This window comes from Protopterus annectens, chromosome 1.part1, assembly GCF_019279795.1.
Source record: "Protopterus annectens isolate FY-2018-M chromosome 1.part1, PAN1.0, whole genome shotgun sequence".
In the NCBI taxonomy this organism is placed as follows: domain Eukaryota; kingdom Metazoa; phylum Chordata; order Ceratodontiformes; family Protopteridae; genus Protopterus; species Protopterus annectens.
The window spans coordinates 453571914-453591170 of NC_056726.1; the positions used below are offsets into that span (position 1 = coordinate 453571914).

Sequence of the window (19257 nt, forward strand, 5' to 3'; positions counted from 1 at the left end):
GGGTTATGCTAAGTTAAAATACTTGTGTACATCCAGGTTGGCTATCTTATGAAGCTGAATTATCCAGAAACCATTTCATAATGTAGGATTACTGGGACACACATATTCCTATAGTTTTGTGACATGTATAATTCAAGTATCTACAGCTACAGAGAGAATGGCATACTATTAATGTAAGATATGCTTGTCAGCAGGTAGAGCAATTTTCACTGAGCAAGCACCACATATTCTGAAATATTAACTGTAATCACTATTATCTTGCCACCATGTGTTCAAATGTGGATATATTAGAACATTCTGTTTTAAAGCACACAGCGCATTATTGTGCATGTGTGTGTATGTGTATGTATGTGTGTGTCTGCGCGCGTGTGTGTGTATGTGTGTGTGTCTCTTCATCTTCTTATCAGACTGACTTTTCAGAGATCCATATTTTGGAAGCACAGATTCCTTATAATTTAAGATTAGATAGGCCCTGTTTCATTTACTTTTTTCCTGTCTTCTTAATTTGATTCTGAATTTTGACCATGTATATATAGTGTTCTTGATACGCGTGTGTTTGTGTACACACACACACACACACACACATATATATATATATATATATATGTGTGTGAGTGTGTGTATATAAATGTATATATAGTGTATAAATCAGACTTTACATATATTTAAATCAGGTTGTTCTTGTCAAGGATGGGTTGCTCATTTTTAAATGTAGTTGCTCAATTTTATCAATAATAAAACGGTGAGGATAAGCAGGTTTTCTGTTACTCCACTGTTGTATGATCTTGGAATTAATGTATGAAGAGATGGGAGTGCCCCCCTGCAAATGCAGTTTTTTTATACTCATTTACTTAGTTTGCAGTCACTGAATATTCATTGTTGGGTTGACTTAAGCTGACAGTCACAGGAAGTGATATCATTGAATTGTTTTATGATTATGTGTGTGTGTACAGATATTTATAGATTATGCCATATGTATATCAACATATATACATATATAAGTAGAAGTGGTGGGGGACATGCAACTCTGTACATGGAAGGGATCCAGGGGGCTTATCCCCCTGCATAAAACTTTTTTTTATTTAATATTGTGTATTTTGATTGTTTGTGGTTGATGTTAACACTGATGTAGTGAGTCAGCAATGTAGTGAAATACAACCATACAAGCTCAAGATTTATTGCATTAATTAAACACAGACAAAGTTCTGATTGCTGGATTTCTGTCTGTTAAAGTGCATTTTAAGTTCAGTTCATTGTCTGATTCTAAATTTTGTGGATTATTTAGAAGTAATTTTAATATTCATGTCTCTGTATCTAATAAATATTGCACAGTTTAGCTGTATGCTACTGATATTTATGGATGAATTTCTTTAATTGTACACTTCTTGAACTGAGAGCAAGCTGATTATTTAAGAAACCAAATATGGTTTTGTGTCCGCACCCTGTGTTCCTTGATTTTCTTACCAATTATCATTATTGTGTTGCTTCACTCTAACTGATTTATACCTTCCATGCCTATAATATAGCATTCCAAACTAATATAGGTTCTCAACTGTATTGTAGGTCTTGTTTATTGGGCTGTATCATATCTTGATCAGGACGTATAGATTGTTATTGTTGTCTTTCGGTTTTTCCCGGTTAGGGGTCGCCACAGCGGAACTCCAGTCCACTAATGATTGGCAGTAGATTTTCATGAACGCCGAGGTGCCAGCTCGACCTTCAACGAAAGCCCGCCCATTTACGCATGTCTTTCAAATGCCCACCCAACCGCAGGGAGGACATGCAGACTCCACACAGAAGGCACTCCAGCCGATAATCGAACAGGAGAACCTCTTGCTGTGAGGTTCTCCCGTTCGATTCTCGGCTGGAGTGCAGGGAGTGCATATAGATTATTATTTGATAATCTACCTTTTGAACTTCTTTGGTATACTGAATGCTGAAAAGTTAGGGTAAATTTCATATTGGGAATGTAATGTTGTTTTATATATAATTCCATGGTCACGTACTATTCTAGGAAAATATTCTCTTCAGATTTATGAAATTGAAGAATCCCCAGTTGTCTTACATGTTGGTGTACTGTGAGACTTGCAGTACATGAAAGTCCTGTTTTTATACTTGCAAGGTGTTTCTGTTTTCCCCATGGTTTGGGGATATGGGAAATAAAGTCTACCGTATTGTTTTTTGAGTTTCACCTGCAGGTTTGAGAAGTTTCTTTTTACACTTTAACAGATGAATACCAGTGTCAAGTTGATTTGCCAGCTGATATTAAGAGGAAACATTTCTCCTGGATAGACAGTTTCTGCATGTTTTCTGTAGCTCTGTACTAGCCAGAATGCTTTCAGTTGGTTCATTTTAAATAGGAAATGTCTCGGAGAATGTTTATTTGTAGGCATTCTTCATAATTAACAGGCTATGATACATTTATGCAGGAGGTATGCTACAGTTTAAAGTGTGGTATAGTACTGTCCATTAAAAGGAATAACTTTTAGTGTATTCCTACTACATACACCTTTTGAAGGTTCAGTAAAGTCTGCTTTTGTGAGGAGGGTTTCATAGCAGCTTGTAAATCTGCTACCAGGTATTCTTCTGCTGACACTTTAACATCATTACTTTTTTAATAAAAAAATGCATGATGCACTATTTCTGCTGACAAAAGAAATAGAACATATAAAAGAAGATTGGAAATAGGTTTAGTTGTTTGGAAACCTTCAGTGTTGTCTTGAGTATCATTACTTATGAATAAAGCAGTGTTCAGAAACTGTAAATGGTTATGGCATGGTTGGTGGATTACAAACACATCACTTGAACATTTCATTGACATTACCAAATAAAATAAATTCCTACTGGACTTGGGTGAAGTGGAAGACAACCCACACTGCACTCACTCACTTAATATATCATCATCTGAGGTAAAACAATATTGGAAGAAGTTACGTACATTTGACAAAATAATCTTTCAGTGTATCAGAACTCTTTAAAGTGTTACCTGTTTAAAAGTTCTGGCTATTTGCTTGACATCTTAGTGGTGTTGAGGAAAAATGAGTAGAGGTAACACTGAAATAATGGATGGAATTTTTCTTGGAGCATTGTTCCCATGATACTAGCAATGTATGAGTAGGTTTATATGTTCCATCTGTTCCCTCATAGTTCAAAGTTCATGGAAGGGTATCTACATTCACTTCTCTGGCATTAAATTTGACTGTTTATCCAGTTTATGCCTTCCATTTCTGAAGAGCTTTATCAGCTGTTGTTTCATCTCTGCTTCCTGGACTGGGTGACAAGGTGAAAAACCGGGATTGTATAGTAGCAGTACCTGCCAGTTACAAATGTCAGTATTTTTTTAATGATGCAGTTGCAATGACTGTTTGTCTATGTCTCTTTTGCAGTTGTACTTTAAGAGCAGCATGAAATGATGCCTAGTCCTTATCTACTAATTTATTTTTGATGACCTTGTCTTGTTTAGGGAGAGAATTGATCCATATTTAGAAAATATTGGAAGACAGTAAAATTGCAGTAAATGTTATCTTTTCAGTGTTACTGATTCTTTTCGCGGCAGGTGGAGGAATAGTTGCTGTCGGCGTGTTCTGCTTATACAAACCTCAGCAATAGTTTGTTCTAAATGGATTTGTTATTAGAGTCATTTTTCAGTGTCACAGACTCCCTCATGTCCCAAAGACTGGAGATGTCTCTACTGTAAGAAGATTTGGTAATGTGGTTAGCCAGGACATGATGGGATCAGTCCATAGGAAGTTGAAGAGGTAAGATTTCAACTGATGTATTTTCTCACCCAAGAAGATAGAGAATGTAAGCTAGTTATGGACCTCAGGCTTCAATAAAAGTTTTGTTGTGAATGTACCTTTAGAAGGGTCTATATTATAATCTCAAACGATTAAAAGAGTGAATGCTCTTTAATCGACCCCTTAAAATCGAAAGCACTAAATCCCAAACACACGGAACAGCGATTTTTTTTTTCCCAGGGAAAAAAACCGCTCCCCCGCAAAACAAAAAAAAATCCAAACACAAAATATAGCACCCCCCACACCCCCTCTACTTAAATATACCAACTGCAAGATCACACCACAGTGGAGGAAATGGCAAAGTCCCAAAAACGGCCCAGCGATTTTTTTTCCCATGTGCTCAGGATTTAGTGCTTTCCATTTTAAGGGGTTGATTAAAGAGCATTTGCTCTTTTAATCGTTCAAGGTTATAATGTAGACTCCCTTTAGAAAGCTTACTTTGATCAAAACATTTGTCATTCCTGCACTAAGGGGACCTGGCTAGCATGAGTTGATATGAAGGACACCTGTTGCCCTGTACAAAAGCAGTAAGACATGAAGGGGTATAAATTGTAGAAATTGCTGCCAGAGCCTAAAAAGTAACTGACTTACTGTTCTTTGCAAGTACAGTGCTGTTATATTGTACACCCCCTGAGTGCCTTGGTATACTTGTATACTAGACAGCTGCAGTTTTTATGTACATTAATCTTTAAGTATTTTATTTAATCTTTTTTTTAATTGAGGTAGTCATTGCCTAATATAATCTTTTTTTTAATTGAGGTAGTCATTGCCTAATATATTGGATATAATTTTGAAGTGGCAATATAAGTTGTGAGGTACTAAAAATGATTTTGTGAAAAAAAAAATGCTCAGGGTTATTTCACAAATTGGTAGAAATGTTGCACAACTCTAAAGTGTTATACTGACCAAAGAGCAGCCACTGGCATTATTCTAGACTGCAGACATAATGGAAAGATGTAAAAAGAATTTAAAGGTTACTTTTTTATTTCTGTTTTTTTGGTTCATAACATGTGGCACAATCATAAAGTTAAATATAGTTACCTTTGAATATGTTCAGCAACAGCCTACATTCAGGTGACCTTCAAAACTTTAGAAAAGGCTGCTTTGTGATAGCAGCATGCCACCTACAGAAGAATCCCATCAAGCGGTATACAAACAAGAGTCTTGGTGTAAACTTAGGTAGGCATACATTGACTTACAAAAGCACCTTAGGCAGGTTGTAGTTGATGTGGTAATGGTCATTACAATATATAATGCATATGAGCAGACAGTTGCATTGTTTGCCATCCTTTATCCAGAAATGTCCGAGCTGAGAATTGGACAATGCTGTGTGTCTTAGCATAGCTGCTTTTAGTAGAGGAAAAACCTGAAAAATCCACTCCCCTTGCATTTTCTGACCAGCTCTACCCCTCGTCTTGCCTTGCCTTACCTGTTCCATCCCATCACTATACCCGTTTTTTGATGTAAGCGGGCACATCTGCTCATTATCATTGGAGAAGCAATATCCTTTTTTTTTTAATTTTTATGACCATCCTCAGATGCATTGATTTCACACTGAAGTGATGCTTGCAGAAAAAACTGCTGTCTGGGAGCATTAACTGTACAGACAGTGTTATTCTGTTTTTGCCATGACAAGTAGATTACTGAAGTTTGTAAAGTCATTTCTGAATTAGTGAACCAGATTTCTAGAGTCAAGAAAAACAGGTATGTGACAACCTTATGGTGTACACTTGGATCTTATTGTTTGCTACAGATCACAGTTCCCAGAGATCCAGGAAACAGAGCTGGCCAGCGTGAGGCCTCTGCTTGATGCATTGCAAATGAGTGGGACATGGTTTGATCCTTCTCTCTAGACTGAAGTAGGAGTCTTATTAATAAAATAGGCATTATAATGAATACAAAACATCATGTATGAGCTACAGGAGCTGTGAAGCAGTGCAGCAAACTTCAGTTCTCCACAAACACTTTTTCAATGACCTTTCTGACCCACTCAGACCACTACTTCCCAAATCCACCCCTTTTTTTTTTTTTTTTGCTGACCCCCAAACCAGTGACTCTACACTGCCAGGCACCCAGTTGATGCAGTCATTCTACAATGAATGTGAAAGCCATCTCACTCCTAGGCTGGGCAAAAGCCCTCTGACCCAGGCCTTTCCTGTCAGTCTGTTCATTTACTCAGGGCAAGGGTTTGGTGTCTGGGAGTGCCCAGAGCGACAGTCATGTGAGCCAGCCTTACCTATGCACTCTCCAGTGACAACTGGTGGCAGTGTTAAGTGCTGTTGTTTACAGAGGCTTCTGTACCTCACCAGGAAAAGGTTTTTTAATCATGCGGCACACATCAGTTTGCCTCCTTTGAACTGTACCTTAATGTTGTCCTACTTTACCAGTAAGGCCCAGCAGTGAAGCATTCCTCATTACCTCCTTCACCTCAGAGTAGGCAAGCCAGAGTTGGAGTTGTCTACTCACTCTCACCTTCCCTGCTTGACCCTTCCAGTGTTTGATCCCTAAGTGAACTCATGTGACGTGGCACATAGTCATGGCTTTATTCCTGTATGCCACAAGCTAGTTTGATTTATACAAGGCTTAATTATACAGAAAAGGCTAGTTTGTTGTATAGTTTAGGAACGCTGTGCTAATTATGATTTAGGTTATATTCTGAAATACCTAAAGTGTGAAAAACATTACTGCCAGAATCATTTTATTGTGTTTCTTTTGAGGGCTATATCACAGTTTTTTGAGAGGGTAATATGGCAGCCATTTACTTTTAGTGATTCTAACAGAAGCTTTATTTTTTTGTTGCTGCTGTGTTTGGGAGAGAGCCTACACATACTATTTGCAATGCATGGTTTGTAGACATACTAGGCAGCCAATCACATTCTTTTTTTTTTTTTTTTTTTTTTTGTTAGCCATCATTGCTTCCTGTTCACTCAAAACATTATGCTTTGCTTCACTCTGCCTTCAGAACACCTTCATTTCATAGGTGTGCATTTCAGACTGACTGGCTGCAGATTTTGTATTTATTTATTCATTTATTTGCTTGCTTTTGTTTACAGGGAAAGTCTGATTGGGTGCAGTGCCCCTGTTCAACAGAAGCTCCAGGAGAAAAGCTCCAAGCAATAATAGATGTACAATGTAACAAAGTGTAAAGAAGCTCTATAGAAATGTGTACAAAAAATTAAAATTCATTAAAATTGAATAAACAAGAAATATCACACAGAGATATAAATTGTAGTAAGTTCTGAGAAGTGACTTTGATGCATATTACAGAACTTAGCTGAGGCAGGAAATTATCAGTATAAATGTTGTAACAGCACTGAATAGTAGAAAGTTTCAAAATCTAGTAGCTGAAGTAAAAGTAATCAGATTTGCTTATATAAATGTGCTGATTTGTAAGCTAATAATCAAACATGCTCATGTTGTGTTGGGCACTGATGATGTTACCAGGGATGCATGAAGAAGAACAAACAACTAATGATCTGTCATTTCGCTTTAATTTTTGAAATGGTCATAGAATTCACTACTGAAGAAAATAATTTTGAAATATCTGAAAGTCAGTGGCACCTGACTTACAAAGCCATGTCCAACTCAGAATTGATGGACATGCTCCACCTAAAGAAATCCAAGTCACTGCAAGCCACGCGTTCTAGTGAGCTAAACCTCGCCACAACAATAAATAGAACATGCTAGAGGGATAGATTCCTGTCACAGAGACTCCCCATGCTTTGGAACAAAATTCCTATCTACATTAGGCAGAGCCCCTCACTAACACTCTTCAAGAGAAACCTTGATGAGTGGATGGGTAACAGAAAATACACCCCTGGGATCACTTCACTTCTGCTTGACAGAGGCTCAGTTAATTAATCAATGGGGTGGCAAAAGGCGACACACTCTGGCTAGGCTTATAAATGCCCTCGGACAGATAGCCTAGTACCTACCTATGAACATATGACCCAAAGGAACAGCAATTCTCTTCAATAATTAGTCTCATGAGTCTGCAGCCATACTCATCAAACAAAGCCAGCAGTTCAAGGTTTAAGTCTGACCCCTCAATGGTGCCATTAAGGTATTTCCACATTTTGTTTCAGGGTGATAGTCTTTCCAATAACAGTTCACCTCAGGGAGTTCGCAATCTATGATGTAAATATAGAGCCTGCTGTACATGAACCTATACAGCTCAAATGGAGATGGTAATTCAAGAGTGACTGATTCTATTTTGCAGCAATAAACACCCAAATTTAAAACCAGGCTGGAAACAAAGTCGTCATTTATAGTTTCAAATGGTACAACAGGTTATACTTTTAGTTCACAACATAAGACAACTTGACAGAGATTAATCAAATTTCAAAGTTTCAAGTGGATAACTGTTATTGATGTTAGTATCATATCATGTTTAGGGTATAATTACAATCTGAGTTGTTGAGGATGGTTTGACAGAGAGGATGTCAGTGTTAGTTGAGTTAGAGGAATGGATGTCTTGTAGAAGTGTAGCTACATTCTACATGAAGTGGGTATTAAATCTTCAAGAGGTCTTATACGTTGATTCATTGGAGTAATGAGTGGGTTGGGGAGATCTAGGCTGAAGGAATTATTGAGATTTTCAAGAATAGTTTGGGATTTTCTTGATGTGTTTTCTGAAGGAAAGGGTAGTGGTGTTTCTTGTCTGTAATGACTTTCATTTTGGTAAGATTTCCTAGTTATGTAAAGATTTGACGGTTTTGGTCAATTTTATATTTTAACCATGATTTTCATGCTCTGTCTCATTCTGTCATGAGTTGTTTGGTATTGTGTGAGCTATGGGTCTGGGTTGTATTTTTACTGTCTTCTTGCGGACTGGTACATGACTGTTTAGGATGAAAAGAAAAGTGGTGTTAAACAGTAGAGTGGCTTCATCTAGAGGTAGTGGTTTTACTATGTTCCAGTTGTGCTTTTTCAAGGTAGTGATGAATATGTCTTTATTGAATGGAAATAGGTTGTGGGACAAGATGAAGTGATGGTTTCTGGAACTGTATTGCAGACACCTTATAAAATAAGTGGGGAGGTGATCACTTAATGAGTCAGAGAGGATGCCACAGGTGGCAATATTTTGTGGGTTATATGGTAACATCCATTCTACAGTAGAGTGTTTTTTACTGGATTTGTAATATCTGGTGATACAAGTTATGAGTTGGGTGAAGCCGTACAGATTAATATTGGATGGATTTGGTTTGTGGCTGTAGTGGGATCTGCCAGTTGATGTTTAGGCTTTCCAGTGTGAAAGTTTCATAGGATATATTTGTGGTTACCCAGGCTAGACTATCTTGAATTATGCTATTTGTATTGTAATAGCTATATATCCCAAAGGATCATTTACCTGTGGAATAAGCTCCAACTCTATGTCAAACAAAGCAGCTCCCTAACTCTGTTTCAAGCCAACTTTAATTAGTGGATGTTGATCCATAAATTCACATCTGGGCTGTCCCAAGAAGTCATTATAGATGGAGGGAGAAAATAGAGTGGAATTGCAGAGGTCTATATCACGTTATCGAATGCTGAAAACAGCGAACGATGAATGATCAACCCCATTTCACTGAAAGCTGAAAATATCGACAGCTCAGAACAGCGATTTCTTTCCGAGGGGAAGAAATCGCTGTTCCAACACACAAAAAAAAAAAAAATACAGTCAAAACACATACACAGCTACCTTAACCCTACTTCTAACCCAAAATAAAAAAGTAAACAGTTAAAAACATATATCCACCTAACTTAAACCTACTTCTAACCCCCCCCACACAAAAAGTAAACATATATACACTTAACTAAACCCTACTTCTAACCCTAAAGTGTATGCTAAATACATTACTAGATATGCACTTACCTTAACCCGCACCCTAACCCTAAGGTCAGTAACTATTGCACATTTACGTTCGGGAGCCATACCGGATAAGGGAATCTGAGAGACCGCACTCCGAAACCGCACTACAGTGCAAAACACGGAAAACTAACGAAGTGGCTAAGCGACTTCTTTCCCAGGGAAATAATTTACTGAAAAGCCGCTTCGCTGTTCTGCCGGTTCGCTATTTACAATTCAGTTAAAACGCATTCGATAACATAATAGGGACCCGAATTGCAGTGGCTATGCACCTTTTTTTTTCATCCAATTGCCTATTAACTTTATGGATTTAATTATTTGTATCTTTTTCAGCTTCTTTTTCTTCAAAACTGTGCAGAGAGAAGATATCCCATTTATAGGAAAAAGTCTTTTGATCAGTGTTTTCTCTAAGATGTTAGTTGTAAAGTGAGCTACAAGTAAAGGAGCATATGCTTGCATAGAGTATTGGAGCACACAAAGGAGAAACTATTTTTTATGGCTTCCCCTCCATTTTTGATAGAAACTCCATTTCTGTTGAGCTTCTTTAACCCATCCTGCACAGCTGGGACAGAGAAAACCATCCTCCTTTTTTCTGCTTTCTTTGCCCATCATCTTATACCAGATTTCCTTGTAGTGGAATTCTAAATGTGAAAAATTGAAAGGACATGTGAAATGGTTAAAGGTTGTGTTAGACAATAGTTACAAAATAGACTCCATGTCAAAAGTCCCAGGTCATCTGATTTCAAAGATGTTCAGTTACATCATGGGCAAGGAATAACCTCTTTTGTAAAATGTGTTGAGGAAGGGAACAATAGGGTGCCCACTCCTTAAAAGGCAGAGATCTGATGTTGTCTCTTTCATTCCACCCCACGTATGGGTTACTGATCCTTCCTCGGATCTGACTCTGCCTCATTTCTTCAGACTAGGATCCAGGTTTTCAAGCTCCTCAGTCTACCCACAATGCTTTGCACTCCAAGCAGCCTCCTCAGATTCATTTTGCTGCCAGCAGAATCAGAAGTGGTCGCCTGAGTGCCAGAGCACAGTGGTTTCCCTTGGGTATCTTCTTGTATAGTGTGTGTGGTGTTTTTCTCACTTGCCTTTATGGCTCTTTTAACTAAATTTTCCCATGCTCTGGTAGCAGTTTTTCTGTTCGGCTCCCCTTCTAGTTTTACTCTTCCCTTCCATTCCTTTGATAAACAAAAAAAAAAAACTCTTGTTTATTAAACATTTACTTTTTGTTGGGGCTTTCTTCTAGTTCTTTTCTTTCGTGTAAGTGTGGAAAGATTTTTTTGTGATGGCTGACAAATCCTCTGGGTTTAAACAATGCTCGGAATGCTGACATAAGTTCCCACATTCCGATGCACATTCTTTATGTGTTTATTGCTTGGCTGCTGAGCATCTACATGTGGCCTGCTCTATTTGTGAAAGTTTTAACCCAAGAGCTATAGACGATCGCAGAAACAAACTGATTTTGGAGAGTCTTTTGCCCATTTCCTCTCCAGGGGCTCAAACCCCCCCGAGCCATTCAGGATTCTATGACTGCAAGAATTGCCCTCATAAGTCTTCGAGGTTGCCTTCTGAGCTACCTGCTAAGGTCTGGAGGTCCGTGGATCCAACCACTTCAGATTACAGACCTACTTCGGCTATGGGATCTGAAGTTCTTCTCTGATCCTGTGGGGTCTGTCCTGATCACACGCTCACCTGAAACTATGGTTCTGACAGCGAAGGGTCCTACACCAGTGCAGAGGTTTGAGTCAGCTCCTCTCCCTAGTCTACAACAGACTCCATCACGGCACTTGAGAACCCCCCTCCATACCTTCCTCCAGGACTTCCAGCAGTCTTTCGGAGGCTGACATGGATAGGATGATCAGGAAGATCCTCAAGACTCTGATCCAGCTGGGGGTCGTCTTGGCTCTATCCCCTACAGGTTCTGCGAGTGTCTTCCTTCAAGTCCAGTCTACTTCTCCAATCCATCCTTTGGCGTCAGAGTCACAGGGTCATGGCCAATCAAGGGTCTGAGGTCGAGTGCATGGTGCCTGCCTTCCTCCACTCTGACCGTTGCCTTGACCTCCTCTGTAACATTGTCTTCAGATCATAGCGGGTCTCAGATCCACGATGTCTCAGCTGGATCTGGGGAAGGGGTTCGACTCCTTTGTTGTTAGAGCTGTCTCTTCCTCTCAGTGCTTTGGCACTGGACAGTTCAGGTCCGATTCTGCCAGGGACCCAGGGCTCTGGGATTCCAGTCCTTTCATCTTCTGTAGCCCTGGCTCTGGTGGAGTTGTGGAGGGATTCTCTGGGTCCTTCAGTGTTTCTTGTGGTAGAAAAGGGCTTTCTCTGCCAACAGGGATCCAGTCCTTTTGATCCCCGATCCTTCCTGAGGACTTCCCTTGGATCAGAGACTTGAGCCTATTATTCCTTTCTGGAGTCAGTCCGTCCAGACTGGTTTCCAAACACTTTCCCCAGAGGGAGAACCCGGCAGAGGAAGTTCATTGTAAGAGGACATGCAAAAGGAGGTACATTGATGCCCCATTAGAGTCGGTCACCGAAGATATGACCTTTGATGAAGGGGAGGGATGACAAGATCACCACCCAAGGACATCTCTTTCTGAGATATTCTAGAGATTCTACAGCAGAGAGGTGATTGGTCAGGCCAACCTCCCTCCCCTGGGGTGTCCGTATTTTTAGAGGCCTTTGGGGACAGGCCCAGCTACATCCTGGGTGGTTCCTCCGGTGGGCGAGTTAGTTGGTTGGGTGTCCAGCTGGGTCTGGAAAGAGCCAGACTCGGTCAAATTGATCCCCAAGTGCCCTGACAGATTTTTGTCTTCCCCCAAAGATAGACCTTATTAGAGTAAGGGTATTCCAGTGGATGCCATGGTTGTGGCAGCAGCTACCATAAAGGAGCTAACGGAACAGAGCTCCACTGTCCATCCGCCGAACAGGGAGTCTGGAGCAATAGATAGGTTTGGTAAGAGCATTTACGCCTCGGCCACCTTCTTGCTGAGGGTGTTGAACTACCTGGCGCATTTTACCCACTTGCAAAGGGACCTGGTGAAAGAGCTGTCAGAGACCATGTCGTCAGAGGACTTCAAAAACGTCTCTCCCCAGCTGGCTACAGTTTTGTCCTTGTCCAACTCCTTTATAAGGCTGATTTCCTATTGGCACTCTCAAGCAGTGTGCTTAGGCATTGCTATTAGGAGACATGCCTGGATGAGGCTTTGTGATTTTGTGGAGCCCTTTAAGGCATCCTTTGTTAATGCCCCCTTCGATGGAACCTCACTCTGTGGTCCATTGGTCAAAGAGACCCTAACCCATAGCGAGCAAGAAGGGAAGATGTTGTCTACCATTGGGGTCAAGTTCTCCACTCCACAGTGCACCTTTTCAAGAAATCAGCGCAATGGAAGGAAAACTTGGCTCTGTAAATCCCAGGGGTCTTCCCAAGATCAATGTGGGGATTCTTCCTCTAGGGGCAAAGGAGGAAGTTTTGATGGGAGACATCGGCCCAAAGGCAGAGGGGGTCCGCAGAATCAGGCCTTCAGGGAACCCTTCTCTGATGGGCCCGTCCAGCACTCCTGAAGCATTGCCTGATTGCTCATCTCTGGAGGCAGTCGGGGGTCAGTTCTCTCTGCACCCTACCCCCTGGACCAATATATCACAAAACAAGTGGGTAGTAAAGATTATATCCTGAGACTACACTATTACCTTTCTCAGCTCTCCTCTGGAGAGGTCAAAGAGGCTCCCCAACGTTCCACCCAGTCAGAGGGAGTTCGCAGTATCATAAATTCTAAATCTACTGCAAAAAAGAGTCATCCAAGAGGTTCCGACCGCACAAAGAGGATTCGGAACTTACTGTCACTTCTTCTCAGTGCCAAAGAAAACCAGGGATCTGCAATCCATTCTGGATCTAAGCAAGTTAAACTTGTTTATAAAGAAAGCAAAGTTCCGAATGGTGATGGTTCAGTCCATTTTTCTGCTGCTGCTGCGGATGGAGTATTGGATGTGCTTTGAAGACTTAAAGGATGCGTACTATCACATCAAAATAGACAGGTGCTCCATGAGTCATCTGCACTTCCAGCTGGGAGCGAGTCATTTTCAATTCAGGGCTCTGTCCTTTGGACTCACAAAATCCCCCAGGGTGTTTACCAAATGTATGGCAGTACTTATAGCTCATCTCAGACTGCAGGGATTCCGGCTGTTTCCTTACCTGGATGACTAGTACTTTATTGCCGCAACCAGGCATCAACTAATACAGCCTAGGGATTACTTCTTCAACCTTGCCAACCATCTGGGGATCACTATAAATCTGGCAAAGTCAAATCTTTCCCCTGTGCAGACTTTAGAGTTCATTGGAGCTGCCTTGGATACAGTCAATCAGATTACCGCTGTTCCCCCTCATCTCATTGTAACATTGAGAGATCATATCCGAGCAGTGTTGAATCTAGCTTTTCCTCCAGCAAGGCTAATTCGTCATGCTCTAGGATCTATGGTAGCTGCCATTTCATTAGTTCCTTTTGCAAGATATTTTATGCGAGTCCTTGAATGGACTCTGGCTGCCCAGTGGTCTATACCCTACCAGCCTCTGTGTGTTCCTGTCAAGCTGACTCCGGTTTACAGAAGGCATCTTCAATGGAGGCTTCTGTTGGATGACCTAGCATTAGGCAGGCCTTGCCTTCTCCCACCCCCCTCTGGCACGGTGTCCATGGATGCTTCCCAGTTGGGGTGGGGGGCATTACAAGGGAAAGATGTTCCAAGGCATGTGGACACGCACAGAGACCAGATTGCATATCAGTGTTCTGGAGATGAGAGCCGTCCTCCTCATGTTGCAAGCTTTTCAGGACATTCTCTAAGAACGATTGCGATCCACACAGACAACATGTCAGTGGTGTGGTACAGCAAAACAAGGAGAAACCCACTCTTAACCACTGTGCAGAGAGACCATGAAGGTTTGGGAATGGGCAATGTCTTTGGATAGTTTTCTTCTTGCAACACACATACCGGGAAAATTCAACGTCCTGGCAGACAAGCTCAACAGGTCCATTCTGACCCCTTAAGAGTGGTCACTCAATCCATCAGTAGCGGACTTGATCTTCAGCCATTGGGGCTAACCTTGCTGCGACCTATTTGTTCCCCCCAGAACAAAAAGTGCAGCAACTACTTTGCTCTGATGTTCATGTTTCACTGTTGCAGTCATGACTGTAGGGTTCTCCCCTGCCGGTAGGCAGCCCTCGGTCGGCCAGAATCCCAAAGTCTGGATCCAGCGTCGGCTGTTCAGCCATGCTCTTTGACGTCAGAGCACCAGGAGTACAAAGCTGACAGCCGACGCCATGTTCTCCAGTCTTTCTTGCCGTGCGGTGATAGCAGTTCGCAAGTGCCGGTCGGCTGACTCCTGACAATTTTTTCTGAACAAACTTCAGTCCGAAGACTTTCTTCTTCTACTCAAAGCTAAGTACCCGTTGAAACTTTTTCTTGCTCCAGTCCGATGTCAGAAAAAGTTAATAATTGTATTTCATGTGGGAAGCAAATACCGCATAAGGATTTTCATTCTTACTGTATTCCTTGCTTAGGCCCTGACCACGACGTAGCTAGTTGTCGGTTTTGTGCTAGATTCAATCAACGTACTATTAAACGAAGGTACGATTTTGCATTTCATTACTTCGGTAGGTGTTTTAATTACAAAATGTCATCGGATACGGTTCCGGCTACCAGAGTTCACAAGCGACGCAAGGACAAAGACAGACCTCCGAGGTCCAAATCAGATGATATCGTTCAAGCAGAGCCAGCTTTCAGGTTCGGCCATCGTTAGTGAGGCGCTTTTGCAGCCCCTGTCGTCGGCCATTTCGGAACCGATGGCCGAAACGGACTCCCACAAGGAGCCAACTAGGCCTTTGAATATTTCTGTTGCAGGACCTTCGGACAATGCTCCTTCGGATGGGTCCGGAGCCACTGTGCAGGTACCGGCTTCCGAAGGGGTTTTCAGGCCTACTCAGCTTCTAATAAAGGCAAAGACTCCTTCCAAATCAAAGACTGCAACACAGGCCTCTTCTGATCCAGCTCCCAAGTCACAGAAACAGTTAGTTAAGATGGCGGAGGACTTACTTACTATGATTAGGGGTTCACATCCCCCTCCAGATAAAAGGCCAAGGCAGGAAGTTTATTATGACTCCTCTGATCAGGCTTCTGTTTCTTCAGTTTCTTCTTCTGACCAGGATTATTCTTTCCCTCCTTATGAGGATTCTGATGCTGAGGAATCCATTCCTTCAGCTTCTCCCCCTGAGGACTTCTCTTTTGGGGAAACTTTGCATGAAATGAGGGAACATTTCCACTGGGAAGGACAGGAGTATTCAGAATCTAAGAAAAGATTAAGGGATTTTCTTCTTCTTCCCCAACATAGACCCCTGGCTATTCCTCCTATTTTGGATATTGTGGATGATGCTTTTTCAGAGGCTAACTTAACCCCTGACTCTTTTCCTCCAGCTCCTGTTAAGCCTGACAGATATTACAGAGTTCCTGATTCCCACCAGTTTTTATATAAGAACCCTACTGCTGACCCTGAAACCATTTCTCAGGGTCCTAAGGGAGTTAAGGCCGCTTCTGCTAAAAACCCCATTCCCACTGAGAAGAATTCTAGATCTTTAGAAAGATGGGGCTAAAAAGTGTACACTTCTGCTACTTTATCTATTAGGGCTTTAAATTGTCAGTTTCATATGCTGAAATACCAGCAATTTCTCCTGTCTGTTTTAAAACAAAAGCTAACTTCCATTTCCGCCTGTGCAGATGATAAGGAATTACATGACTTAATGCATGCCACTGAACAAGTTGGGAAGCATGGTTTACACTGTGGATTTGATGCCTTGAAGGCTTCTTGTAGGGCCGCTGCCTCTGGCACAGTAATTAGATGGCATGCATGGTTAAAGGAACAAAATTTGCCAGATCAAGTAAAGGCTAAATTATTGGATGCTCCTGTTCAGCATAATGTTTTGTTTGGATCTAATGCTGAAGAGGTGATTAAAAAGATGGAGGACAAGGCAAAATCCATGCAAACAGTTAAAGATTTCGTACAAGTACAGCCACCCAGATTTAGTAGGAATTGGCCTACTAAAAATTGGTCCTTTCCCAATTCAGACAGGCCTCAGAGGGGTAGATACAGACGCTCCCGAGGAAGGCCTCAAACACAAGCCTCTTATAGACCAAGACAGTGGACTGCTTCCACCCCTAGGGGAGGAGAGGACAGGTCGCAAGCTCATAGGAATCAGACTCAATGATTCCCTCTGTTGGGCTGCAGGAACTTCTTGCCTGGAAGCCCCTCTCGGAGGAAAACTTTCTCTTTTTCACCAAAATTGGACTCATATAACCCAAGACAAGTGGGTTCTGGATGTGGTTTCAAGAGGTTACAAATTCCATTTTCATACCCTACCAAGGCCAAGCGGATGGCCAGATCTTCCAAAACATCAATGGACAGAGGCCTTAAACCAGGTGGAAGCTCTCTTGGCTATGAAAGCCATAGAACTAGTTCCACTTTCAGAGATGGGACAAGGTTTTTACTCAAGGCTCTTTCTAGTCCGCAGGAAGCAAAATTCATGGAGACCCATTCTGGATCTGTCAGTCTTGAACACTTTTCTAGAGATACCAAAATTCAAGATGCTTACTCTACAGCAGCTACTTCCAATGCTGACCAAAAATGCATGGATGGTAACTTTAGATTTAAAGGAGGCATATTTACACATTCGCATCAGACAGGACCGCAGAAAATACCTCAGGTTCAAGGCCGGATCGAGGCACTTTCAATTCTCTGCGCTGCCCTTTGGATTGTCTACTGCGCCCAGGGTCTTCACCAAATGCCTGGCTCCAGTAGTAGCTTATTGCAGACTCAAGGGAATTCATATTTACCCTTATCTGGACGACTGTCTTATTCAGGCAGACAGCAAGGATGTCTTACTCCAGCATCTACAGTTTGTTCAGAATCTTCTCAAGTTCCTGGGATTCACTGTAAACATAAAAAAGTCAAATTTGACTCCCTCACAACAGATAATTTTTGTGGGCGCTTCTCTAAACACAACAAACCAGATGGCATTTCTGATATACGAAAAACAGTTGCAGCTGGCTTCAACTTTCAAAACCTTGGCAACTTTAACTCAGCTATCTGCAAGGAGATTCCTGCAGGCTTTGGGTTACATGGCCTCCTGCATCCTTCTCGTACCATATGCAAGACTACATATGAGGAAAATACAGTGGTACCTAAAAAGTGTATGGTCTCAGCATTGCCACAGTTTAGACATACTGATCTCCGTCCTGCCTTGTCTTCAAAAGGAATTCCTTTGGTGGTCCAAGGCATGTACTCTAAACAAAGGAAAACCCTTCTGCCTGCCTCCTGCCACTCAGATACTAACCATGGATGCCTCAGATTATGCCTGGGGAGCCCATTTTCAGGGCAACTGTCTGCAAGGCCTTTGGACAAAGGATCAGAAGCACCTGCATATCATTCTAAAGGAAATGTTAGCCGTTCAGAAAGCCCTATTGGCCTTCAGGAATCTTCTACAACCAGGACAACTACTGATACGGACAGACAACACCACAGTTATGTGGTACATAAACAAGCGAGGGGGATCTCATTCCTACCCCCTTTGCAGACTAGCCATGGATCTGTGGAACACAGCTCTAGCTTGCAATCTGGACCTTCAAGCTCAGTTTCTACCAGGGAAGCAAAACTTCCTGGCAGACAGTCTGAGCAGAAACCTTTCGGACCCACACGAGTGGATGCTGGACACCAAAATATTCTAGATGATAACAGCAGTCTGGGGATGTCCTCACATAGACCTCTTTGCATCCCACCTCAGTCATCAACTACAGATTTTTTGCACCAGGACTTTCCACGAACAAGCTTGGAAAGTGGATGCACTATCATTCAGTTGGAGAAACCTCTCGTGATATGCCTTTCCGCCTCTTCCACTTCTTCCACGGATATTATTAAAGATCAAACAAGACAAGCCCAAGATGATAATCTTGCTGGCCCCAAATTGGCCTCGACAGTTTTGGTACCCAACTCTGAAAAACCTTTGTCTGGAGCCCCCTTGGATTTTACCACAGACTCTGAACCTTCTGTCCCAACACCAGGGTCAGGTTCTGCACTCCCATGTCAGAACACTCAGCCTGGCGGCCTGGTTAATCCAGGGTCTTTGATTCATTCTCTCCTACCCAAGCAGGTTATGGATGTCATTTTAGAAGCCAGACGTCCTAGCACTAGAAAATCTTATGCAGGAAAATGGAAAAGATTTTGTTCCTGGATGCAGGCTCAGGATTCTGATCCTCTTCTTCCTAACATTCCTTTGATTTTACTTTACCTGACAGACCTCTTACATAAGGGTCTCTCTTTCTCTTCCATTAAGATACATGCCTCTGCTATTTCTGCTCATTATAATACAGACCCTCCAATCTTTTCCCACCAGCTCATGAGACAGTTTCTCAGAGGAGCTAAGAACTTAAGGCCCCCTAGATCTCCTCCCATTCCTGCTTGGGATCTCAGCTATGTTTTGGAAAAGCTCACATTACCTCCTTTTGAGCCTGCTGCCACTTCTGACATCAAGTTTTTATCTTGGAAAACAGCCATCCTGTTAGCTC

At 41.8% G+C, this 19257-nt stretch overlaps 1 protein-coding gene across 3 annotated transcripts in view; it reads left to right on the top strand.

Annotated features, from left to right (window-relative positions):
• CDIN1 (CDAN1 interacting nuclease 1) overlaps positions 1–19257 on the top strand; it is a 1534920-nt gene that overhangs the window by 1057171 nt on the left and 458492 nt on the right. Inside the window, exon 11 of one of the 3 annotated variants that reach the window (XM_044075938.1) lies at positions 6851–7009. The exons of the other annotated variants lie outside the window; for them this stretch is intronic. Within the exon in view, the coding sequence (XP_043931873.1) occupies positions 6851–6917 (67 nt within the window). The 3' untranslated portion in view covers positions 6918–7009. Of the gene's footprint in view, positions 1–6850; positions 7010–19257 lie in introns of those variants that run through there. 3 annotated transcript variants of the gene reach the window in all.